The 26,860-nt window shown below is 35.3% G+C and overlaps 1 protein-coding gene across 1 annotated transcript in view; it reads right to left on the bottom strand.

Annotated features, from left to right (window-relative positions):
* Window positions 1–26,860, bottom strand: part of LOC149804719 (CCA tRNA nucleotidyltransferase 1, mitochondrial-like) — a 44,848-nt gene that overhangs the window by 10,232 nt on the left and 7,756 nt on the right. Inside the window, exons 2-6 of the mRNA XM_089943438.1 lie at window positions 20,487–20,915; window positions 18,548–18,677; window positions 10,672–10,798; window positions 8,933–9,018; window positions 6,053–6,160 (exon numbers count right to left, since the gene is read on the bottom strand). Coding sequence (XP_089799564.1) covers window positions 6,053–6,160; window positions 8,933–9,018; window positions 10,672–10,798; window positions 18,548–18,677; window positions 20,487–20,891 — 856 coding nt within the window. The 5' untranslated portion in view covers window positions 20,892–20,915. The remainder of the gene's footprint in view (window positions 1–6,052; window positions 6,161–8,932; window positions 9,019–10,671; window positions 10,799–18,547; window positions 18,678–20,486; window positions 20,916–26,860) is intronic.

Below are 26,860 nucleotides of genomic sequence, written 5' to 3'. Positions count from 1 at the left end.
TGGCAAATTCCAACTTGCCACTCTGGCTTCAACCACTTGCTAAGTGGGAAAATGTGCTGATCAGTTAATCATTGTACTGATATTTACAATGACATAATTCAGTGGCTGAAAGACCTCACCCAAATGGGCATGATGCAATATATCTGGGTGGCTTTTCAAAGACTTTGACCAGCTGCTCGTTAGGAAAATGCGCTGATATTTACAATGACTGAATTCACAGGCAGAAAGACAAAGACATGTACATGCAGTCATTATAAGAGTACAACAAATAAACAACTTCAGCTTTTATTATTGTATTCATTTCCAAGTGTAGAAGATTAAGCAGTGCATGCAACCTTGAGATCAAGTCATGACGACTTTGACAAAATGCCATTTGCAAACTTGAACATTAGTTTGGGATTAAATAGCAAATTGATGAAGACTGTACTGAGATTCAGAAGAGTGCTGAAGTTGCTAAAACTGATAGTTCAGCGGGGAAAGTACCGTATATACTCGCATATAAGCTGAAAAATAAAAACCTGGAAGAAGGGGCAGTGGTCGGCTTATGCGTGGGCCAATGTCTAAACTTGACAGTTTTTAAGTCTTTTTATTGACTACTGTAACGGCTATAAATCTTGGGATGCAAAAAAAAATTTGTTCCACATCGTAAGACTTATATGCCTGTAAAAAAATATTTTTGGTGTCCTGACACTCATTCAACTGTTATAAAGTACTACAATGATTGATTTTGTTATTAGTTTGCATGTGTATATTTTCTGATTTCTCCAACACAAAATTAAATAAAGGTAAATACAGACATCATAATTAGCAGGATGATCAATTTTACCCAGGAGACCAGGCTGAACTATAAAATACAGTACTTACACAGTGCAAATCGTGCATAGCATCACTTATATCCTTATTTAATCCCAAAATGTATTAGATGCAGATTTTGTTTTATTCTCTGTTTCAAACAAACTGCATTCTTCCAGATAACATTTCAGCTAGTCCTTAATAGCTGTTTCATCTACCTTGAATCATGTGCTCACAAGTTTCTCATTTTCAATGATAATAAGCAATCCTACAAAGTGAGGTAGTATTTATGAAAAGGTACACACATTTAATTGTACAAGGCGCATTACGAGCATAGCTGTTGCATGAATAGTAATAATAATAAAGGCTAAAATTCTCATTACACATCATCATCAGTCTATTTTCTAGTTTTGTGTTTTGACTGAACAACATCATAACTTTCCTCACAATAGAAAGCTTGATGTTTCGGCAGTTCCTCTGTTGAGAATTGGTGTATTTGTCTTTTGTTTTCTGATAACAATACAGGCAAGTTAATCATTAAAACCTTGAAACTGGCTTGTGTTAAGAGGGAATTTTGACTGGCAACTATACCAGTTCATTGATGGGTACTTGCCTTTCCTTCCATATTAGTATGATTACCGTAGTTTTGTAAAATAGAGTGTAAGGCATACCTGTCAACTTTTCAAAAGCCAAGTAGGGAGACTGAATAAAAAAAATAGGGAGATTGGGACAAACAATTGGGAAGTTTTTCATGGTAAATACTGACCAATCTTCTGGGTCAAAAATTTGCAACAGATGCTCCGTTTCTCCCTGTGATGCACCTTTTTCTCCCCCAGGACGTGCCCTATTTTCATTGTCTTGTCAGCTGTGGCCAAACTGGACATTAGCTAAAAGTTGGGTCTTAAATAAACAAGCAAGAAAGCCAGAGTGCCTAATTAACAGTTATCCTTATTGATTCAACTATTTTGTGAAAATGAATGGCCCTTTATCATAACTCAAAGAAACCATGTTCTGCACTACTTTGTGTTGTGCAAGCACTGGCAAATAAAGGATGCCCAATTTTGTTGAACTAAAGGTGCCTAAATAGGCAGCCTTACGGTACCATACATGTGGCAACTATTTTCCCCTGGTATATCCTACCTTATTTCCTTATTATCAACTCGTAAGGCATTTAGTTTTGTTTACTATAAACATATATATTATGAATTAGTTTTTTGAGGACACTATGCTGCGTGGTGTGTATTTTCATTCCTTCTTTTAATTTAACATTGGTAATTAACATTCATATATACTGTATAAAAATGCCAGGTGTTCACTTGTGCAAGTTTCTTCGGTGGGAATGGTGCTATAGCCTGGAGTTACAGGATTCACAGTGATCATTCTTAGGATTGAAATCAATTGTCGACAATTTTATTGTTGTGGTTTATTTGTTGTTCTGATTTATTTTCTGACTTCTGTATTTTTGTAGAGGTAAAAAATAAATTTGTTTACATGAATGATGTTTAAACTTAACATTCTATTTAGTGAAAAAGTAAATTCTTTATAGTAAATTAATTATTTTGTCACAACGATATTTACAGGCGATACAACAGACATGGCTTCCATGGATTGCATATATCTATTTATGTAGGACTTAATTTTTAAGGAGAAATGAAAATCGAAGACATAATGTAATAATCAGGAGTTCTCTGCAAAATTGAGGAGATATTATGAAACTGGGAGGTAGGCATGGATTGACCCCAAAAATCAGTAGTTTTTCTATTTTTATTTTTCCGCCTGGCATGAGAGTTGACAGGTATTGTGTAAGGTTGCTTACATCAAAGCAAACTACAACTGACATTTTATGGTATTAGCATATTTTTCGAAGCATTATTTCTGAAACTTCATTATTGTATTTTGGAGTTACAATACAAATTACTGTGAGTGACTTCCGCTATGTGAGACCATCTGTCATTTTCGACCACAATCGTAATGCATGGATCAATTTTATTATATAAATGCTCTGTTGTAAGTGACAACCTGCTGAACACAACCAGCAACCGGGATATGTGGCAAAATATGTATTTCGACACTGCTATGAATGACCGCATCACAAAACCAATGATCAACTCCACTGACTTTTATTTATTTTTAAAAAAATAACAAGAATAGGCTGGCTACCGATGTCTGAATTTATTTTTATAGCTGTGCTTATAGCGTTCTATAGTCTCTGTCATAAACCAGACTAAAGTATATGTAGATTATTTCCAAGTCTGATTCCCTGCTTTGTATGCTACCTGCATTTTCTCCGCTATTTGTATAGGGGTGAGCAATGCAGGGAGTATAAAAAACTGGGAACAAGACTAATTATTCCTGCACTTAGCCTGCTTTCCGGCCTTATCGTAGGAGTTGGCATCTCTATCAACGACAGTATCACAAAAACAGACAGATACCACTGACCGGGGCCCCGAGTGGTCTAAAGCGCTCTCCGTTACGGATCACTGCCATCTCACCTGTCTGCGTGGGTTTGAGTCTCGGATTCAACTAATGTGGGTATGTGAGAAAGCTTGCCAGTAGCTTCTTGTGGGTTGGTGGTTATTTCCAGGGTTTTCCCGGGTTCTTCCTCCACCATTAATACTAGCTGCCATGTATAGCCTATTATGTGCTGAAAAATGGCGTTAAACCCTACAACAACAATACCACTGACCTATATGTAATCCATTGTTAAGACCACTTGATTAGTAACGATTGTTCTGATAAAAACAAATAGAACAGAATTTAAAAAAAAATGATTGTTGCTACTGGTGACAGATGCTACAGTCCGTAAACCAGGTTAATGTACATGTCATGAATTGCCATTGTAGTGCCAAAGTGGTCACATACATTGTTTGTCTATAGATTTATCCATATTGCCGGGGTGAATAAGGTCATTGTCTATTAAACCAGCAAGAGAGAATCGTTTGTGGGATTTGATTGATAGTGTTCAAGACTTGTGATGTTTGATGAATTTCCCCCCGATGTTAAGTGATTACATCCCAATCACAAAGCTGCTGTCTATTCAAGTTGGTGTGACCTGGTTACACATTTTGCTTAAAGATTTAATCCATGTATGTCATATCTGAATGAAGCTGTTGGCTCTTGTCTCTGAGTAAATGGTTCTATTTCTGGATGAGATAATTGTTTCTTTTTATTTCATTAATTGTTAGATTTTTCATAGTTTCCCACAGCTTAATCAAAACTGTCTTTACGTCAGATATTACAATTGAGCACTAATAATTTTAACACCAAGAACCTTAATAACAGATATTACAATTGAGCACTAATAATAATAACACCAAGAACCTTAATAACAATGGATGAACCTCCAACTAAAAAGAGAAAAATTTTAAGGTTTGAGAATATAATTATTGTAACTGAAATTAGTGAAAAAGATCATACCACTTGCAAAAAAGCAATTTAAATGTAGGTAAAACAAATTTAGGTTGTTATAAAAACAAATGAGTAACTCAGAAATGATTTCATATGCTAAAATAGGTGATCTTCAAATGTAAATGTGATTTCATGTTTAATGATAGAAGTATATCTTTATTGCTATATAATTTTGTTTTTAAGACGAATACATACAATATTTTAGCAAGAACTATTAATAAAGAATAGAATATATGTGCAGTGATTGTGGTTATTTGTCTTGCAATTGTCCTGAAACTGGACCTTGGAAACTGGTCTTTTTGTGCAAATTTGCTATGAGACCACCTGTCTTGAGAGACCACTTTTTGTTGGCAGAAGGGGCAGTCTTTCATAACAGGTTTTACTGTATCATTAAAGTTTAGTGCAGTGATGCCCATGATTTGACTCCATGGGATGTACTTCATTCAGCGGAATTTAATTCATTCAGCGCGTGTTCAAACCTAACATACATGCTGTGGTGCCATTATGTAAGTACATTTAGTAGCTTAATTGCAAGCACTGAATCAAACTGTATTGTTGTTCGCTGTGTTGTTATACTGGGATCACATTTTAATGCGTTAGGTATTCACAATTTCAAAGAAAAAGAAAAACATACTTACTGGTGCACTGATATAAAATGTCCAATTCAATAATACATAAACAAACAATAACAGAGTCAAAAAGAGAGGCAGTGTTACGGCAACTCACGATTGCTAAATTCTTGTCATTGTTCAAACAAGTTATACACAATCCTAAATTAGGCAAAAACAATAAGAAAACTGAAAATGTAATAAATTACTTTTCAAACAAGTTTTTACCATTTCTTTTCAAGTATGACAACCTGGAGAAGTAGACGTTTAGTTTTTGTTAATGTAAGTTTGCCTAAATAAACACATAAAGAACTTACTGCGTGCATCTTGTCATGTTTCTGAGTTGTGGGTCGGCTTATTTGCAGGTAATGCACTTTTTAAAGTGTTTATACCTATTCAGTTGGCGGGGGGGCATGACTTATAAGCAAACGGGCTTATATGTGAGTAGCAAAGTGTAAGAAAGTGTGTGAAACAAGAGCTATATGTCAGTAGTGTAAAGAATGTGGAAAATTAAATTCAATAGCGACCACATTTTCTGGCAGGTGAATGCAACTTTGCTGGTGGTCTCCAAGTTTTAGCAAAATAGGAATCCTTGACTCCTAGTTTTAAGATCCTTGCCAGACCTCTGAATTCTTCTCAACTGTGCAGTACTTTTTATATCCTCTCCTCTTGCCTTATCGGCATGATAACTTGAAGGATAGCTATTATTTTCATCCCCATGCTCTCTCATACAAATAAGAAGTTATGTAGTCAATATGCCTAAATTGTAACTGGATTAGTTGCTGATGTGATATTTCTCCTACATCATTTAAAACTGAAGATCTTAGTAGTCCCTAAATGAGCACAAGTGTCAGATATATTTAGTCTACCCCATGGAGTGGGGTTCTAATAACATGGTAGGAATCAGATGGAAAACAGAAGAACATAATGCAGTTATGCAATGTTTCAGCTGGAATTTTAGTGTATGCCTTAAATCGTACAATAAAATTTTATAATTTTGCTGCCCTAATGCTCAAAAAGTGATTATGATTATCAACTTAATTAAAAGAACACAAAATATCATAATTCTTCAGGTGTATATTCTAGTACAGTGGTCACCTGCTCAACTGGTCACCCTGTACGCAATGAAAAGCTAGCCTTATAAAACAGGTGACCTCTCATGAACAAACATACACTGCTGTTTTGTCAGTCAAGAAGCCTCTCCAAGAGGGAGACTAATAATCTGTCTGCAGGATGGTACTTACCAATGTACTGAGTGATTCCAACATCATGCATGATTTTTATAAGATTTCCAGCAAAGTTGCCACATACAATCTTCTTAAATTCAAGCCAGATCCTCTCTCCAGATATTCCTTCAAAACAAACAAGCAGACAAGAATATTGATTTGATTAATCCTCAGTAAGGATAATTTACATTAAATCAATAATATGACAAAATGAAAAAATAACTATGACATGTTTTGCTCTTTTTTTCTTATTGTTTTGTTCAGAGTAACAGTGGTAATGTCTAGTCGGTACTTTAAAATGTGTTTCTAATAGCATTATTAACTGAACAGAGATTCAATGCAGTAAAGATTACAACAACTCTGAAGGTAGGGAATTCATTCAGAGCTGTTCCATTAAAACATACTTGGGACCATGGGACGGCACTGTTAATTATCGATGGGAAATGGTCAGAAATACATAATTGATAATCGGTTCCATTTAACCAACTGATAATCGATTATAATCGATTACTAAGAGCAAATTTTAATTTTTGTTTGTTATTCAGTTATATCTTTGATCAATAGTTCAAGATGTTAGTAAATGTACAGGAAGTAATCTCTTTTAATGACATGTATATTTTAACCTGATATTAATATTACATTTTTGTCTATTGTGTTATGTGTTATTTTGTTCTACATCTTTGTTAAATGAACGCAACTTTTTATGGCTGATAAGTCATATGCAACTGAAATACTGCTACAATCCCCCAAAATCCTTTCATTCATATGTGATATGTCTATAATTTTAAGTGAAGAAGGACATGGTTTTCTTGTCTGTCATTGTTTACAAATACTACAAATAATGTTGCATTTAAAACTAAAACAAATCATCAAAATGTGTTTAAATTTATTAACTCAACTATTTAACAACTTGATTACGTAATAATGGCTATATGTTCCTAATTATGAAATTCTGCACCTATGAAATATCATATGGTTTTATATTTGTAGTTGTGAAGGGAATTAATAAATTTTAGGTCAACTTTAGTGTCTGGGAGCTTTACTTACCTTTGTGCTTTGCATACAACTAAAACGTAGTCTCCCTTTACACGCAATCAATTATGGAGTTTCACAATCGATTATCTTATTTGTTCGCTCAACCAACTGATGATCGATTGTAATTGACAATCGGAACAACACTACTGTTAATGTGGCTTATTCAATCATAGATGCAATTTAAAATTATTTATCATTTTCATTTTAACATTTTTGATAAATCTGAGTATCCTGGCATATATTTAAAAAAAACTGCATTACCTGGGATCCACATATTTTTTAATGAAACAGAACCTGTCAGTATCAGATGCTCCCAGGATTTTATCACGGGGGGGTGGGGGGATTTCCTCCATTATCACAAAAATAAGGGGGGAGTAGAATAAAAAGTAGAGTTAGGAGGAAACAACCAGAGTTCAATATTTACATATAAACAATTCAATATCCATTTCTTCCTACTCCACTCTGTAAGAACCCTACTGAATTCAAAATCTTTAAAAGATGTTGCCTCTAGTTGCAAACATATTTAATCTGTTGATTGTTTCTGAGCTTACTCTGTACCTTATTATGTATGCATATTGTTCTGTACTGAGAATCCTTTTTCAAAGTCTGCTGTCTGAAGGAGCATACACACAGCTAGTTTTAGCCAGCTGGAACAAGTTTGAAAACTGTTCTCTAAAGTTTAACTTCCTCGAATTAGCACTCCACTGACTGAAATTTACTGTTCCATAATGCTGTATTAGGATTTTAAATCCATTAATGCCATAGTCAACTAGTTCCAATGGAGGTATTTTGATATAAGAAAAATATCTTTACATCTTAATTTCATTTTTAGATTCTTATTTATCAGATTTAGCATAACCTTTATGCTTGGACTACATGATCCCACAGGGCTAAACTGTAAAGAAAAGAAACAAAAAGTGCACTATACTTTTAATCTTTCTGTTTTTACTTTGGCTTGTTTATCTGCCTTTTCCAAATTTAATTTTGAAATACTGCTGAAATGACCAGACTGCTACTTTTTTTTACTCCATCTAGCATGTATATTGGACTTGTATTTAACACCATTTTTGGGTTCAAAATCACTCACTGGTATCTCCATTAACACTTTCCCAGCTGGAATAATCTGATATACTTTCCAGCAAAAGAAATAAATTGCCTTCATTACTATCATCAGCCAGTATTTGCCAAACTAAATCATCATCTAAAGATGAACCACGCTTGGAATCAGCCATTTTGGGTCTTCCAGATAGTCCATATTATAAATGCGCATTTGTAAAACTTCCTTGATGCAAGGATAAAACTACAACAAAATGCTTATTACAGGGCCCATTGCACCATTAAAATTTAATTTAACAACCATTCATTCAAAGCAGAAGAAACCAGATTTGTCAACAGTTATGAAAAAATACGTCACAAGAAGTGCTACATTATTTCTACTGGCTTGATTTATGTTGTGACAAGCACTTTAAAGGTGTATGGCTAAATAAAACTGTATACTGTGCACAGTATATTTTGTAATGTGTGACCTGAAACTTATTTGTGGTAGTTATCGGGCATCATCACTTTCCAAGTATGCAAATTCATACAAATTTTGCATGCATCAAGGGATTGTGCACCCTGGGAGCATCTCTGCTGTGTATATACCTACTTGTGCAAATATTCAATCAGAACAACAATTACAGAATTCCTGCCAAAGACGTTTCTCAGTGGCGAGGAAAAGGAATGTTATCAAGTGACACATAACCATTCAGCCTTTCCAATTCACAAATTAACTTAAAGATGGTTTCAACCATTCAGCCTTTTCTATTCACAAATTAACTTAAAGACGGTTTCTATGTTGCAAAAGAAAATATACAAACATACCTGCAAGTCCAGCTCCATTTTCTTGTATAGCATGAAGTGTTTTCTCCTCATGGTCATTTGGGGACTTGGCTATGCAACCATAAAATCTGAAGACAAAATTTGTGCCAGGGTTATTAAAAATAACAGTATAGAAGATGTTTCTAATAATGCAAAACATGAATTTCATAACACATCAGCAGTTATTCCAATTCAAGATTTTGTCCCTTGTCAAAGTGGTCCCCTTGGGTATCAGATAAGCAAACTGCATAAGGATGGAATATGAAGTCTTAAAACTTTTGACTTGGATTATTCAAAATCCCTGCACTGATTTTAAATTCAATTACTACAAGTCTACAAAACATCTGAACACCTGTGCATTACAATCTATGATCTTCCACATTTAAGTATCTGGACATTTTGAAGATCACACTCCTTGTGAACAGATTTCTTTAATTTACCACATTAGGGCACGGGGGGGGGGGGGGGGGGGGGGGCAATTTCACATGTGAACACAAGTAATTAAGAATCCAAGATTTTGGCTCTAACATTGCAAAGGCTATCCTGGGTCCCTAAAACAGGGAGAACATACTTAGCCTACATGGCAAAACAGAAAGAAGCAAATAACTTTCAAGATGACTTGACAAAGTTTCACTATTTTCTGAAATAAAATGATAATGATGATGACAATGATTATTAGATAACAAAAAACACTCCTTTTTAAGTTCATCATAAAACTACACAAATATTATTTTGTACTTTACCTTAGTCTTATTCCAGTTAACATGGAAAATGGTCCACACTCATATCTAGTACAACAGGAAATGCCATTTGGTTTAATCTTGGATTTTACCCTTATACCATTTAATGATATATACTATGGTGGAAGCAGAAGTCAAAATCTTAAAATGAATTATAGGTATTTATGTTGACTGTTATTGAAAATCTTATGTCGCTTTTAAAATGGCATTTTAAACTTTTCTGATCAAACCACTAGTTCTCTTTGGGAGGGTTGTTGCTGTTGTTGTAGGATTTAATGCCATTTTCAACACATGATACGCTATACATGGTGGCCATAAATGGTGGAGGAAAAACTCGGGAAAATGCCGGAAAGAACCACCACCCCACGAGAAGCTACTGGCAATCTTTCTCCCATCTCCACATTGGCCGAATCTAAGACTCGAGCCCATGCAGACAGAGGTGAGATGGTAATGATCCATAATGGTAAGCACTTAAGACTGCTCGGCCACTTGGGGCCCCTCTTTGGGAGGGATTTGTAGAAAAGTTATCAGTGCACACAGGTACATTTCAATGCCTCAGCTTTGTATTTACTGCTTCCATTTTCATTCTTATGGAATGTGTTTTTGATTCTGCATTCTGTGTTTCTTTCATGTTGCACTGATTGTTATTTCAACTGCATCTGTTCTGTACTTTACCTGCATTAATTCTATTCTGCATTTTGTTTTGCATGCACTATACATTCTGTTTGTTTCACTAGTAGAAATACCCATTTTAGGTTCTGTAACTAGTTAGATATGGTCAGATGCAATACAAATCTGGACAGTGAAGTGATGAAGTTCAAATAAAACCAAGAAACCTTAAATGTTTTTGTAAGTCATATGGTATCCCAACTTTTTCGCCCTAGGATGGTCACAATAAAACATCGGAAGATGGCAATTTCTGGAAGTCACTTAAAAACATGGACCTGGCAGCAATTTCCTGGAAATCACATAATATGGGCCTAGCAACAACCGACATTTTACCTGAAGTATCGAAGGATACGAAGGTAATCCTCTTGTATTCTAGATGCCGGGTCCCCAACAAAACGCACCTTCCTCTCCAATAAGTCTTCCTGCCCTTGGAAATAATCATAAAGTGTCCCATCAAAACCTGTAGAGAAAAAACAAATTTAACCCTGTGAGCATTATGAATCCAATTATTCTGTATACCTGTCAAATTGTCTTTTTAAAAAATCATATAAATAAAAAAATAAAAAAACTTCAGAGATATTTGTAAGATTTAAAAATTGTTCAGACACATAGCTGAAAAAGATCGATGTCCAAGGGAACTTGAAGTCCATTAGATTAGACTAGAAACATTTTACATTGTGTTATGTATATTTGATTTAATTAGATCTGATTTAATATATATTTATTTCAATTTAATTGTTTGTCAGTTTTTAAAAAAATTATTTTTTATTACATGCTATTGTAAATTATTCACTGGAGATGATACTTTGTTCAGAAAATAGTTTGACCTTGACTGTTTGTTTTATAAACGCCAGGTGTTGATCTTGATCCAAAATTAGTAGCAACCATTTAAGTAAAATGATTGGTTGTTGTTGAGGTCATGACAGAACAATTTCTTTTATTTTTAGAGTAAAATTATTGGTTTTCATCAGGGCCACACTGGGTATATGTGATCTTTAACAAGTACCTAATTTCTACGAAGTTCTGGAACATGATCACGTGACCCCCTTTCTGCATTTTAGAAGACGACATAACCTTTGTTTTAGGGAGTTATTCTCAGTTGCAGCTGGGCCTTTTCTTACACTAGAAGTTTTATGTTGTGCTGTTTGGAGTTATTTCAAATTACTTGGATTGGAGTTATTTCCAATTACTTGGATTCAGAAGGATTAATACTGTTTCCTGGAAAATAAGTGTGCTCATGTGAAATTGTTGACTAAGGATAGCTGTTATAAAAATGTATTCAGCTATCCAAAACCAGAGTAAAATTCTTGTTTCTACAAGGAACTGTAGACTTCAGCACTACAGTTTACAGCATACGTCATCGTCTTCCATCTTGGATTCTTTCATCGGGATTCAAGCTTGAAATCATTAGTACATTTCGTTATTAGGACTTCAAAATTTTGATTCGTAGATTATTCTTGGATTTTGTTTGGATTTGATTCTATAAAACTGTAAGTTCATATAATTTTTCATTTCTACAGAATTATTCCAGGGAAATAAAAAAAATTTCTTAAAGCTTGCTATTTTCATTCTTTCTTGTGCTACTGTTCATTTGAGCCTAAACACATAACATAAGAATTGGTTGCATGATACAATTTTTTAACAGAACCTATGTTGCATTCTGATCTTCATTTTAATTTTTTCCCCCATTTGACACTTTAGGTATCGGCTGCAAACAAACTGTAGATGCATAATGATGGACAATATTTACCAAGAAAGACCATATTTAAAAATCTAAAACAACTGATAAGTAGTTCAAGCCGTGAGCGAGTAAAATATACACATCCCGCCATATTTAATAAAACTGGAAACAGATCTAGAACACGCTAGCGTGCCATTTTTTGTAAATAGTAATAACTACAACCATTCATAAATATATTTATAAAAGTCTAAAAGTATAACAAGTAGTTCAAGTGAAGCAAAATTCAGAAAGTTACATAAGAGAACCGTATGTTTAATAAGTCATGGGAACTGGATTTGGTGTTTATATTGTCAAATAATAAGCCGGTGTGTCTGATACACCACTCCCTCGATAACTCGCGCACATCGGGGTCCAGAAACATCGACCGCACTATAAGTGAGGCGCGAGTTATCGAGGGACCTATAAAATAAGCCCCAAACCAATAAAGTGATTGACGACATAACGGAGAAATAAGGGGGGGGGGGTAGGCAGATTATACTGTTGAATACTCACTTTATAATCATTCTGAGATTAACTGTTAATAAATATCTCTTCATAACGGTGTACTTTATTATTTCCTCATAGGACAACATTAATTTCAGGATAAATTACAGTATATTGAGGCGATCATTGAAAACATTATTCCACGTGGTTTGCGTTCGCTTAACATGTGTACCACTTCAAACATTGTGTACTACGTCTTTATTTTTATGTTGAACTGGATACATTCTAGTTTTATTGTTTGATCCAAATTAGACGTTTTTTTAATATACAAAAGATCGACTCTTTTCGAGAAACAGTGTCCATCGAACGATAGATAGAAAGATAGATTTGAATGCGATAGAAGTAAAATGGAAAACAAAAAAAAAACAAGGGTTAATCAGTACTAACATATTTAATTGGTCTACAAATTTAAAACAACGTAAATTAGAACAAGTTAATACTTGCCGTTTGTGCCAAGCTTGACAAATATCAATTCACTTTTTTAAAAAATCAGTTATTTTTTTTGTGTGTGTTACTCCTTGGTTTCTCTACCGCTGAGCAAAATCCCTCAGAATTCTCAACTGCATGAGCTTTACGTAGTTAACATTTTGGGTCTCCAGCCACCTTATGGCAATATCAAAATATTTGATTGCTTCCTGTGCAGAGAGGTGGGGGTGCAACATCTGCATCACTTTCAACACTTGTGTTACTCCAGTTAGAATCGTCTTCTGCTGCAAATTTGTTCGCTATAGAAATAATTATAGTTTCATCTGACATGTATTCAGCTGTGGGGCAATCACTGTCAGCACAAATCCACTCCTCCATATCATCAAGAGAAATGCCCATCTCAGGACCATGAGTCTGTACGAATTTCTCGCAAACAGCATCGGCATTAATGACATCAGTTTCACTGAAACATTCAAAGTTACTATCATCGCCGTTGTCTCTGTTACTGTTTTGCTTTACGTCAAAGGCAGCTCCAAGACCCTTAATCCAGCACCCGAGGTCTCTTGTAATCGATTTTATTTTTAATGCAACAAACACTTCCCCAAGTTGTTGATCAAAGCAAAGCCGGCATGTACATGTAATTAGGTTCTCACAGAAGTACTCACGGGTTTCGATGTGACGGTCGATTGACTCTTTTCATGTTTTCAATGAACAGAATATGTTGTGATTATAATGTTTACACTGAAACAGAATTAAAGGATTAGAACGTGACTTTCACACAGGAAGACGTTTAATTGGTGTTTATTTCATTCTCTGTTGCCACCTGTTAGCATTTACCAGAAGTTTTCATTGATCGCTATTTCACCAGACTGTTTATTTACAGTATACAGACAACTATTTATCATAAAAACTAACATATTATATGATATCTTTAAACAGGTCTCGCTAGGATTTTAAAACTGGGTCATTCCGCCTCTGAATTCAATCACTAAATATCAGTACATTTTCTCACTCGGCCGCCAATCAAAGCCTTTGAACTAGCTGCCTAGCTGTTGCATCATGTTCATTTTATTTTTTTATGTACTCTTATAAAATGGCAACAGTACATCAAAGAGTCTTTCAGTCACTGAATTCTGTCATTGTAAATATCAGCACAGTTAACTGATCAACACATTTTCCCACAAAGCAGGTGGCTGAAACAGGACCGGCAAATCTTTGAATTTTCCCGCGCACCTATTACATGCGTACGGAGGACTCCCGCCTCAGTGATTTTCTGCTTCCCAGATCAAAAATTGGCGTCCATATATGCGTAATTAAGCGTTTTCGAGATCTTTGAAATTAATTCTTCTTTAGAACTTGCAAATTTCAAAATATGGATTATATTTTTATGGGCATTAATCACCATTTTTGATGATAAAACGAGCAATGTATCAAGGTTTAATTTATCAATTCTTATCGTAATTTTTTCATGTTCAGCATATTTTAAAGATATTTTAAATACATTTTCTCTGGAAAAAATCGGGAGCCAAGACGGACATCGCGTTATAAGCGGGATCGCGAGTTATCGAGGGAGCGGTGTATGTCAGAATTCTATCTGTTTTGAAGAAAAAAAACAATCTAAAGAGGCACTACACATTCATGCATAAAGATTTTGACAAACATTATCCAACTGGCACAAAAGTAAGAGAAGACAAAGTTGCTTCTCTACAAAAAGAATCTTAATTGCCAGCCAAGTGTTTTTATGTTGACTGTTCAGCACAAGTGACTGTGCTACTGAGGCATCTATAAAGATAAGCTTGGTGTTACAGAGATCTCGGAAACACTTAATTATGCATATTTGGATGACAATTTTTGATCTGGGATGCAGAAAACCACTGAGGTGGGAAACCTCCATACGCATGTAATAGGTGTGCGGCAAAATTCAAAGACTTGTTAGTCCTGCTTCAGCCACCTGCTTTGCAGGAAAATGTGTTGATCAATCAGCTGTGTTGATATTTACAATGACAGAATTCAGTGACTGTAAGAACCCATGATACATACATGTTGCCATTTTATATGAGTACATTAAAAAACAACAAGATGCAATAGCTGGGCAGCAAGTTCAAAGGCTTTGACTGGCAGCCGCTTGGGAAGATGTAGATATTTACAGTGACTGAATTCAGAAGCAGAAAGACCCAGAGATTTATAAAAGTACATCAAATAAACAACTTTAGCTTTCGTTATTGTGTTCATTCCCAAATTTAGCGGAATAAGCAGTGCACGTGACCTCAGAATCAAGACATGTTGAGACTTAGACAAAATGTCTCGTAAGTGGGTGACAAGTGCCTAAAAATGTAAACTTCGCCTTCTTCTGTTAGGAAAGTGAAAACAACTTCGCCCTGTGATTATTTAAGATGTACATTGACTGACCAGGTCCAGAAGTCCATGGCTGTGTGCAGGGAAAGGATAAATCACCTCCCTGCAGCGGAAGTCCCCACTTCCTATTGAGTTTAAGAGGAATAAAGGAAAAAGGGATACCAAACCGATCTCCTACCCTAATCTGTTATCTGTTAAACTATATCCAATCCCCAAGTGGGAGGAAAAGGTAGTCTGGAAGGGAGGGTTGGAGCTCAGTCAAATACTGAAAGGGTGCTGCTCCCCCCTTATGTAGGGATGGAATAAACTTGCCATCAGCCTTAACCAAGCTGTGGGTCAGCAGTCATGTGAGGGTGCGACTCACTCTCAACCCTCACAAAATGGGGATTGTGTTGCTCCTACCTCACGGATGTTGCGCTCACTTTCCACCCTATAACACTTTCCCTTGGGAGGGATCCCACGATTCCTAGGAATCTCCAAGGAGACTTGGGTAATCTTTCTTTTACATCTGAGATTCAGAGCAAGAGAATCCAGAAAACTGTGAGGAAGATGAGGATACTTTCTCCTTGCTTGGTAGGTTTTTCAGCTCTCTCCCAGATCTCCTATCTCATCAGTCCAAAGAAGGCTATAAAATGGACATCCATCTGTCATCTTAAACAATGTAAAGGATAAACAAATTGGCTGTGTCCCAAGATTTCTAGTGGCCACACTTACTCATACTTTGCTTAGATATTGTTCCTGAAATAAAGATGCTTATAATGACCATATATACATCCCTGAGTCTTTCTGCCTCTGAAGTCAGTCATTGTAAATATCAGCACATTTTCCCACCACTCAGCAGATGGTCAAAGTCTTTGAACTTGCCACCAAGCTATTGCATAATGGTCTTCTGCTGTACTCTTACACTGATAACACATACATCTGAGGGTCATTCGACGACTAAATTCTGTCCTTGTGATTATCAGCACAGATAAAACGATTAATTGATCAACACATTTTCCCACTCAGCAGGTGGCTAAGGCAGGACTGTCAAGCTTTTGAATTTGCCACCCAGCTACTGCATAATTAAGCGTTTTTGAGACCTCTGGTAATGAATAGCTGGTTTTGATTGTTAACTATACACTGTAGCTATTGCTGCTACATAAAACATCTGCATGTTAAAAAGAAAGACACAAATTGTAATTAGTTGGCAATCAAGTCAGGATTCTGATACTCATAGAAATTTTTAAGTATAAACATAAGCATTACTTTTAAAGCAAAAATAAAAATAAGTCAGTGGTAATGAACTGTACTTAACGTAAATATATACTGCTTTAAGATAATGCTTAAAAACAAAAGACGTTTTTCTACCCACAAACAATAAAAGACATTTCTACATACTATCAATGACATACTGTGTGCAAAGATAGAATTTCTTATGTATCTCATTTTAGCAGTCAACTTTACCGGGCGTGTTAACCATTACGTCTATAATCCATGAAGACAGGTTCCACAACGGAGGAGAAAATCATTGGCTTCAAATTTCTTTATTAAAGTGATCCTGGATAAGATTAGAATACATATTTTGGGGTCGGTGGTTCTTCTTTAATTTAGTAAGCAGCTTTCACTTTACAATTTATTCACTCATTTACTGTTACCTCCCCATGGAACACTAGGATAAAAATACTGTCTGCTTATGACAAAAATACCGATTTTCAGGAACAAATAATGATGTTTAAAAATTTTAATGCATATCTGAGTATTTACAACATTTACAACCATCAGTAAAGCAGGGCAGTACCTTACTATGTTATTTAATGTCAAAGATGAATGTGTTGCACTCATGAACCTTCTGAACGGGCATCCTTTTTCATTCTGGTGCCCATTCAGAAGGTGCAAGAGTGTAACACACTCAGACATATGCTGTTTATAGGAGCCTTTACCATACCTTTTTTTTTTCTTCTTCAGTCATTATCGATTCCAATGTACCATCTTTCACTGATAATCTCAATTCTGTGAGAGTTTCTTAATCAACTGCTTTCAATTTAGCATACGAGAAATCCTTTGACTCTACTGTCTGGAAAACGTGTTCGAAATAAATCACCAGAAACACTATTAACTAAAGGAGGAAGCCTTAGGTTAATTTCTAAAAGAAATTTAATAAACTGAATTTCGATCGAACTAGATCAAGGTTCTCTCTGGAGTTCATATACGTTGTTAAGTTCAGACTGACTTGTGCAATCCAAAATGGCAGTTAAAGATAGGCATGGTAGCCTTGATTTCAAATAAATCAATCATATTTTAGAACTCTATTCCTATATACATGTGACACATTTCAATCAGAATGTGACTGAGTGCCATTTTAAACTGAAAATTGTAAGGAAATTTTTAATTATTTTGTTTTAATTAAAAAATCTATTTTTTAGCAAGAAAAATGTACACCTGTTTTCAGGTCCAAACTACGGGAAAAACAGGACATTTGGCAGCTATGTCTTAACTATTTAGCTCGGTGAGCATGCTGCGGTGTAGGCAATGATATGCATCTACTAAAGTCACATAGTTCAGTGTGCTATATATGTTACACTTGTTATCAGTATGACTTGATACGGATAGGTTTGTCTGTTAAGATTTGTAGCAGTGTAGTATGTTATGCTCAAAATCAATTTTAACATTTTACCTTTCTGGTACACATCTATTATCTACAGAAAGGTTTAAGAGTAAAATCTGACCTATATAGTTGTATAATTGCTTTTCATGGAAGAACTTTTGATATGCTTAAGGTCTAGAGAGAATTCATTCCCATCAAGCTTAAGAAGCAGTGTGAATAACAATTGCTGACATTTCTCAACTTTGACATCTACTGGTTTACATCACTAAATTATCTCAATTGAAAAATAATAATCACTGTTGCAGACATAGAGCCTATACTTGACTTTCAAAGCTGTAATTTTAATCATCCAAACTCAAGAAAGTATTGAATGAAACATGCACCCTCAATTCTGGACAGTGGAGAATCCGACCCAGTTATATTAAATATGAGATTATGACTAGTTCATAAATAGCAACCATGTAATGTATCATAATGGCCATTTACCTCAATGCTCACAGTAGGCATCCAAACACAACTACATGCAAATCAGGTAGGTGTCCACTAACGCTTCCATGAGAACAGGATAGAAGTGTCCAAGTGTTTATACATCCTATATCAAAAGTGGGGCAACATACCTAGGAACATGGCATTGATGGTGAGGTCCCTCCTGTTGGCATCCAGTTCCCAGTCCTTGGTAAACTGCACCTCAGCATGCCGACCATCTGTCCTTACATCAATCCTTAGTGTTGTAACCTCAAAATTTTCCTGACAATGTATATGTATGTGAAAAATATACAGACTGTGACAAAAGTTATATATATATATATATATATATATTAATGACAACCAAGCCTCAATATGCAATCGGTCTGAATAGTACTCTTCGACTTGTTTCTTCAAATAAACCAAATTTATTAATTCAAGCATCAAATGTTAAATTTTCAACATTACATTATAATAACATCAACACTTAATATGCATTAGATATTAATACAGAGCAAGAATGGCACTTAAAGAGGTTGTTAATACATGCATTTTGTACTAATATTTACCTGACATGAGACTGTGAAAAATTGTGGCACACACTGCCAATTTGAAATATAGATTGTAAATTTGCAAAATGTTTTTAAACTAGTCATAAATGAAAGTTAAGATTATTAATGCAGCTACCTAACAAGGACTGAATGTCCTACCTGTCTTTAAATTCATGTATTGCTGTGATCTACATTCATGAATCAAACCAAATCAAGCACATAACAAATGATGTATTCTTTTTCATCCTGCAACACACACACACTAACATTCCAGATTGCTGAATGTATATTTTATCCAGATTTGGGTTCGAGTCTTGGACTCGGCCAATGTGGATATGTGAGAAAGATTGCTGGTAGCTTCTCGTGTGTTGGTGGTTCCTTCCAGGGTTTTCCCGGGTTCTTCCTCCACTATTAATACTGGCTGCCATGTATAGCCTATCTTGCACTGAAATATGGCATTAAACCCTATAACAACAAGAACATAAAACCTATACGCCACCCATCCCCACTTGCACTTTAGTCCTTTCAATTGATATTTGTTCTATTTCTCAGCTATTCCTGTGGTTTAAATTTTACATCTTTTCCCAATCAGTTATTTAAAAATAATAATATTCACTTTTGATGTAAACCAGGGTCATGCAGTTCATTTTTCAGTGACCAGTCACAACATAATCCCTCTCCCAATGTTGGGAACTGAGCCAATGTTTTGGGGATATTTTGTTCCCCATTTTGAGAATTGAGCCAACATCGTTTTTGTTTTTCAAAGATATCTTTAAAATTAGTGTGTGTGTGTGTGTGTGTGATTTGGATTTTTAACTTAGCCTTAAAAAAATTTCAGTCAGACTGCTAAGATGTCTGCAGTGTGGCAGTTTATAGTGATGTCAAGCACTAGGGCATCATGCTGCAGACATGTAATATCATCTCCCATCCAGTCTGACTATCCTGACACCAGGTTGACCAGTCCTAACACTAACCTCAGAAGGCTGAGCATTTTCTTTTCGAAACTTGCTGCAAATGAAAATTTTTAATAAATATTATGGATTATGATCTGATGATGATAAAATCTCTCTCTTACAAAAGAATTTGATGCTCTGATACGCTATATTTTCATTCTACATTTTCCTGACAACACCAATGTTATATAAAATTTGATCTGAAGAAAGAAAGAACCAATTTATTGGGGACGAGGTAGTTAACTAAGGGTCTCTCTCTCTCCTTGATGCAGTCATAAACAGCAAATAACACTGCCTTTATCAACATCACATCCACTCGATGCTACCATGGCAACTCCACCAGGCTGCCCCAAAAGATCCTATTCCTCTCAATGATCTCTCCATCCCCATGATGTGTGGAAAAATGAAAAATCAGGTCATATATAATGTATCATGCACCAACTACTAATAGTTTTGTTATTATTATTATCAGATAATGCTCTATTGCAGACTTATAATAATAATAATAATAATAATAAAAAAACTCATAGTAGTTGGTGCATGTTACTGTATATTATTAATACTCTAATTTATCAGTATCTTAATACCTTATCATTTATTCGAGCTGTGATGGTTCCATGACTTTCTCCTTTGTTGTTGATCATGCGTACTCCCTCTAGTTCAAACATTTCCTTCATCTGGTTGGGAGTTGCTGTTGTGGCAAAATCAACATCATGTGGCTGCTTGCCCATAAGGAGATCCCGCACAGCTCCACCGGCTATCCTCAATTCATAGTCATGCTTCTTGAACAAGTCTATTAACTTGTTGAGTTCTGGTGTAAACAAACCACGAAATTCTGGTGTATCAACTTTCATTGTTCTTAATTTTCCCTTGACACGTCCAAAACTATGTGCCTGATGAAGGCTTCTTCTCCAGACTGAGTACACCTTGAGACTTCTAGAGAAATGATCTGTAACTTTCTTGGACAAAAACCTTATCCCATCGGTCAACATGGAGATCAAACAAGTCCTTTAGGCCTATAAAAAAAAAAAACAAGTCCCATCAACACTATGCTGGAAAGAGGAGAAGGCTTGATACAATACTTTTTTCCACATTTCGGGGGGAGGGGGTGTCCCTTAGAGAATTTACTTAAATTCAATTTAGAAGTAAAAGTACATTATCTCTGAACTTAATAAGCAACTTTCAGTGATTCTTTGGACCCCACTTACTGTGGTGAGGTCATAAAATGTATAAAATGACTAAATCTATCAATGACTCTTTCAACAGAGCTGTGGAGTTATAAGACAAAGAAAGTAACTGACTTTTATGACTCCATCTCCAAGGTCATTAGAGTACATAAAAGGAAAAGAAATTGATCATTGACTCTGAAGATAAAACATGACCATAAATAGATGACATGCCCTGAAAATGAAAAACCTAAGAGTACTATAGTTTATCCCTAACCTCAAACAGCTTTGATGCAGAAACAAAATCAACTGTTAAATATATACCTGCTACATTGACCTTAATGAAAGGACTCCAGTTGTGGAATGCAACACATCTTCTTGTGACAATACACACAAACAATATGACTAGGAAAACTTAATTTTTATGGGCAATTTGCCACGAAATGTCTAAATCGAGGATGAACACCTTAGGTTTAGTTATTCCCTTACCAGTCTCCACTTGTCTCAAATGTTCCAATCTACTCTTTTTGAAGAGATAAGTGACCCAAAAGTCAATGTTCAGCTTTGGATATCAATACACTGATCTTTAACATGGGGTAGGTTTTTTTTAAAATACAAAGAGAACTGATTAAAATCAAGGCAAGGCAACTACGTTTTCTGGGTATATTTAGACAAAATGATAGCTTTGGGTAAGTATTTTGCCCATTTCACGCCCTATCATGAACCCTGCTAAGAAGTTACACATTTAATTTGAATTACAAATTATTTTACCAAACCAAAGCCTAATTAGCAGCCAGTGACCTGAGAACATTCATCTGGCTGTCAGTCTAATTAAAATCAAATCTCCACTGTCTTACACGAAGATCTGATGATGACCGCTAAAAGGTCATGTTCTGGTGACCTCTGAATTATCCAAATGACTAGCAGCTTTCAAAAATATGAGGATGAATCATTTCAGCCAGTGGGGTTAGGCGATGTGTTTGTGCCACCATGAGTCCGCTATCATTAGGAACTTAATCTGTTAAATAAACCTAATGTCACCAAATTCAAAGCCCTATCAATGCTTCCCGATAACGTAACTTGCAGATGATGTTCTACCATTTTACTTGGACGATGGGCAATCTGGTAGTTTCTCCTATATGCGAACACCAAAATGTACCATTTTTAACAAGGCACACTAAAGCAAAGTCAACATATAAATCACAAATATAGATACTAATAGAAATAGCTTAATTTGCGTTCTGTTTAAGTAAGTAATGTTCGTAAAAGTATCTTTAGATTCAGTAAATTTATTTCAACTTCCAAACACCATGTGTGATTTGGATTTCTAATGTAGCTTTAACAATGTTTCGGTCATATCGCTAAGATGTCTGCAGTTTGGCAATTTAAAGTGATGTCGTGCACTGGGGCATCATGCTGCAGACATGTAGCATGATGTCCCACCCAGTCACATTATCCTGACATCAGGCTGACCAGTCCTAACACTAACCTTTTAATGCTTTGGTATGACTTGGCCTGGGATTGAACCCACGACCTCCTGCATCCGAGGCGGACGCTCTAACCACTGGGCCACCGAAGTGGTCAACAGTAAACCTGAATGCTGACCACAAATATGGCAACTGATGACATCATTCGGGCACTATCTTTCTCAAATTACACCTATTCTTACCTCTTCTTTCATGTTAAATTAAGATAACCCAGGAAACTTACTCACTTAGCAGTTATCTTTGGTGGTGGTATTTTTAATTGGCAAACTGCTACCTTAATAAGCACCAGCTTTTTCTTTGTCAGAATTGTAGATAGAATGAAATAACTTTAATCAGTGAGCTACTAGTATATATTATACAAGCTTCATAATTGTCACAGATGAACATACAACCATACTACGTCTTTCATATTTTTAACAAATATACCTTGGATAGTTTCCTCCATATGGTTACTCATTATTTACTACAGTCATGACCGCAAAACATTTATAACTTTTTCACATCCATTAATACATGTTCCATTTTTTAGATTGTGAATTCCCTATGATGCACCGAATAGAAATTGTGTTAAGGAACCAGCTGATGCAGAGGGTGCCGAGTTACCTTATGACAGTTAGTTCAGAAGGACTTTACTCTTAACTTTAATGAGGCAATCAAAATATAAGTGAAAGTGAAGAAGCAATGGATATCAATTATTCAAACAGAAACAAGTCTGACATTAAATTACACAATAACTTATGGAAATAAAGAATACTATGCAAACATACAGAAAACCCCTGGTATGGCAAAAGTGTAATCCAAGTGGACAAAAAGAGTAATCCAAGCAGAAAAAGAGTAATCCACATATAACATGATAAAATTCAATGAGCACATGTACAAAATGATTTAATTATCCCTCTGGACTTTTGATATCAATTACAGTGGAACCCCGCTATAACGCGCCCCGCCATAACGTGAATTCGGATATAACGCGGTCGTAGCATGGTTCCCGAAATTTCGTATATTCATTCACACATGGAGAAAAAAAATTTGGAGAAAAGTAAAAAAAAAACAAAACAAGAAATTAACTTCATTTTGGGCATGAGATTAGTTGTGACTTTTAAAATAATATGATCGTGGCATGGTTCCTGAAATTTGAAATTCATTTACGTGTATTTTTATCGGACCGTGAAAATATTTGTTTAACGTACGAGAAATAGTGTGTAAAACGTTTATTATAATTTGGTGGAAGAATTCGCGTATGACTTTTAATAATAAACGATCGGAACTTAACAATTTATCCAGGTTCTTTAAGTGATTTTGGAGAAGTGATCCTGTATGAATTCTAAAATAATACGATATATATAACGTACGAGAAATAGTGTGTACAACGCTTGGCTTCTGAAATTTATCAATTTGAACAGGTTGTGGTGAAGCTCCGTATTCTACTCTAGAAGAGAAAACTGGTTTAATTAGGTTTTTGAATTGTTAAGCCGAAGTAAACATTATCGAAGTGTTACTTATTACGGATCCATGAGTAAAGCCAGTAAATCGTCTTTGTGATTGTCTTCCATGAAATCTGTATACAGTCGTTGCTCAAACAATAGCCGACATGGGCTTCTTATTTAACTGCAATCACAGCCAAGCAGCAGACAAAGCTGTGGTTGATACAAGAGTCGCACAATTTAATAAACATCAAAGGACGAAAGCCGCCAACATGTATGCTGTGCTTGGCGGTGTGATCAAACAACAAACAGTTGAAAGTAAATAATATCCACTTTATTATCTGTGAATTAAAAGGGTATGAAATTGTACATCCGTTCAGCTTAATTTTGTTTTATATAAAAAGTGATTCGTAACCATTGCAGGCCTTCATTACTTAGTTATCGAGCTTTATCTGTGTACGTTGTTTGCTTATATAAAAAAATATTTTACTGTTATGGAAAAGCAAGTTCAAAAACGCAAGTCATTTTCTGCTAAAGAGAAACTATGCCCTAGATCAACTAAAGAAGGGCAAACAACAAACTCAGCTTGCCAAAGATCTAGGAATCAGCGAGTCCACTTTGCGAGGGTGGAAAACAGATGAAGGAAAGCTCCGTAGTCTACCCAACATTCTTGAAGAGGAAACTGGTTTACAGCGTAAAAGGGTTAAGTTGGCTAATGACAATGTCCTAGATTCAGCTTTGTACCAATGGTTTGTACAAGCTCGCTCAGAAGGTGTTCCAATTTCTGGCCCAATTCTGAAAGCCCAAGCAGAGAAATTTGATCGCCGTATCAATGGAGATGATTCCAAATTTAAGGCGAGTAAGTTCGCGGCAAAGAAGCAAACGTCATTGGATATATTTTTCAAGAAATGATGAAATTTAAATTTGGAACCACACTGACTTTGCACTTTGCGCAACGATTAATTTAGCAGTTTTCACATGTTTCTTTTGATGTTCACAAAATCTGAAATAAAAGTTATTTGCACGCTGAAATCATGCGTTGATTGTTAATTATTCTTGCAGTTGTCGCATATGATAAAATTTTAGCGGTATGAAATTTGTACAGACACCGTATGTAGACCCGGGAATAGCTGCATGCAATGACCGTACGATATCAGACGGCAAGTAAATGGTTTCAATATTTTGTTCATCCTATATTTTACACGACGAATTCAGACTATTACAAAATTATTGAATATTTTAAATCTGTACGATTTTCAATTAAATTACATCCATTATGGATGAACTGCATGCCACGACGGCACGGTAGCATACGGTGTTGATACACTTTTCATGATATAGCGATAGTCTGGTATTATCGGTCAATCTGTATTATCGTTCAAACAAATAAAAATTAGTAAATGTTTTTAATGCACAGTAATAACCTATAAATATATTAGCCATATATTAGCCATCGATTATTTTGAATATATCTTAATTAATGCATTCCAGTTAATATTCATCTGATGATAAGCCGACTTTTGATCATTGTACATGTATACACGTATATGTTCTCGGAAAAAAAGTTAAATATTGTGAAACCCCGCATTAACGCGACCCCGCTTTTAACGCGATCCGATTTTATGGACCCCGATCATCGCGTTATAGCGGGGTTCCACTGTACTGCTTCAAGTTTTTGTATATAACAATTTGAGCTTTAAAAAGCAATATACTATCATACTGCATTTTAAAACACGTACCAGGTGAGTTTATTAATGTTTTACACACCAGTAGAGAACCAAGTGATGAGTTACAGAGACTGGATCTGAATTCAGTTCTATTTTTGTTAACAATACTGAACAATCGCTCAGTCAGCATTAGAATGGTAAAGAACCAATATTCCTTTCATAACCTGACAAAGAAGAGGAAACTTATATCTTTCAGTTATTGGATCTTTTAGCTAGGAAACAAGGTACCATTGTGCATACATTCTGTCTGCATTAAGTACATTGTCAGGTAGAATGCCAACCTGATACTTCAGGGGTTCTCCTTCTAATTTATTTGTAGCCTTTCCTGCAGCAAGGTGCATCAAATAACAGGGACACCCTGATATGCACACTGATGGAGACATATTTCAAAATATAGAATTCAACTCCTTTATGAATTCCAGTTATCACTGATGCATTATCAGCTGAAAACCCCATACAGTTCTGCCAACTTAATGTTTATTCAAGCATTATCAAGAAAATAAAAAATGTTTTCTCCAGTGGAATCTACTGTCAATTCTGGTAATGAAAGAAGAGCACTCTGACTTTGCCCTTTTCACTGTCAAAGTCTCTTACACAGACTGGATACAATATTTTGTCATCATAATCACTACTCCTGTCCTTTGCAATACCAAACACCCCAATTTTCATGGCTTCTGCAATTTTAAGCGAATTATCTTCTGCTATTTCAGAATCAGGACACATCCATTTGAACAAAGGACTAACATAGTCATCTACTGATAGGGGTAGTCCATGTTCTATTAAGAACTCAGTAAATAACACCTCTGCATTTATTAGTTATGCTTTAAAAAAGAAGTTACAAGTTACCTTAGTATTGGAGTTTGCAAAACAAGCTAATTCAAGGTTTCTTTGTATTACCATCATGATCAATATTAAAATCCTTTCCACACTGCCTGCAGTGGGTGTGAAGTTGCCCTAGAATTGAACGCTGTATTGTGTAATTCATGCATCATTCATCTTTTTCTAATCCATCTGTGAAATTATTTGAAAAACTTTTGCTCTAACACGCATCCACTAGAATAAATCTGACTTGACTTTCAGCACCAAATACCTACAGTGGTTCTGTATCAGATATGAATTAAAACAAAAAATCTACAAAATTAAAAATCAGAAAACTA

The sequence above is a fragment of the Sinohyriopsis cumingii genome, chromosome 2, assembly GCF_028554795.1.
Source record: "Sinohyriopsis cumingii isolate HCF-2022 chromosome 2, ASM2855479v2, whole genome shotgun sequence".
In the NCBI taxonomy this organism is placed as follows: Eukaryota; Metazoa; Mollusca; class Bivalvia; order Unionida; family Unionidae; genus Sinohyriopsis; species Sinohyriopsis cumingii.
This window is presented reverse-complemented; position numbering and strand designations above follow the sequence as displayed.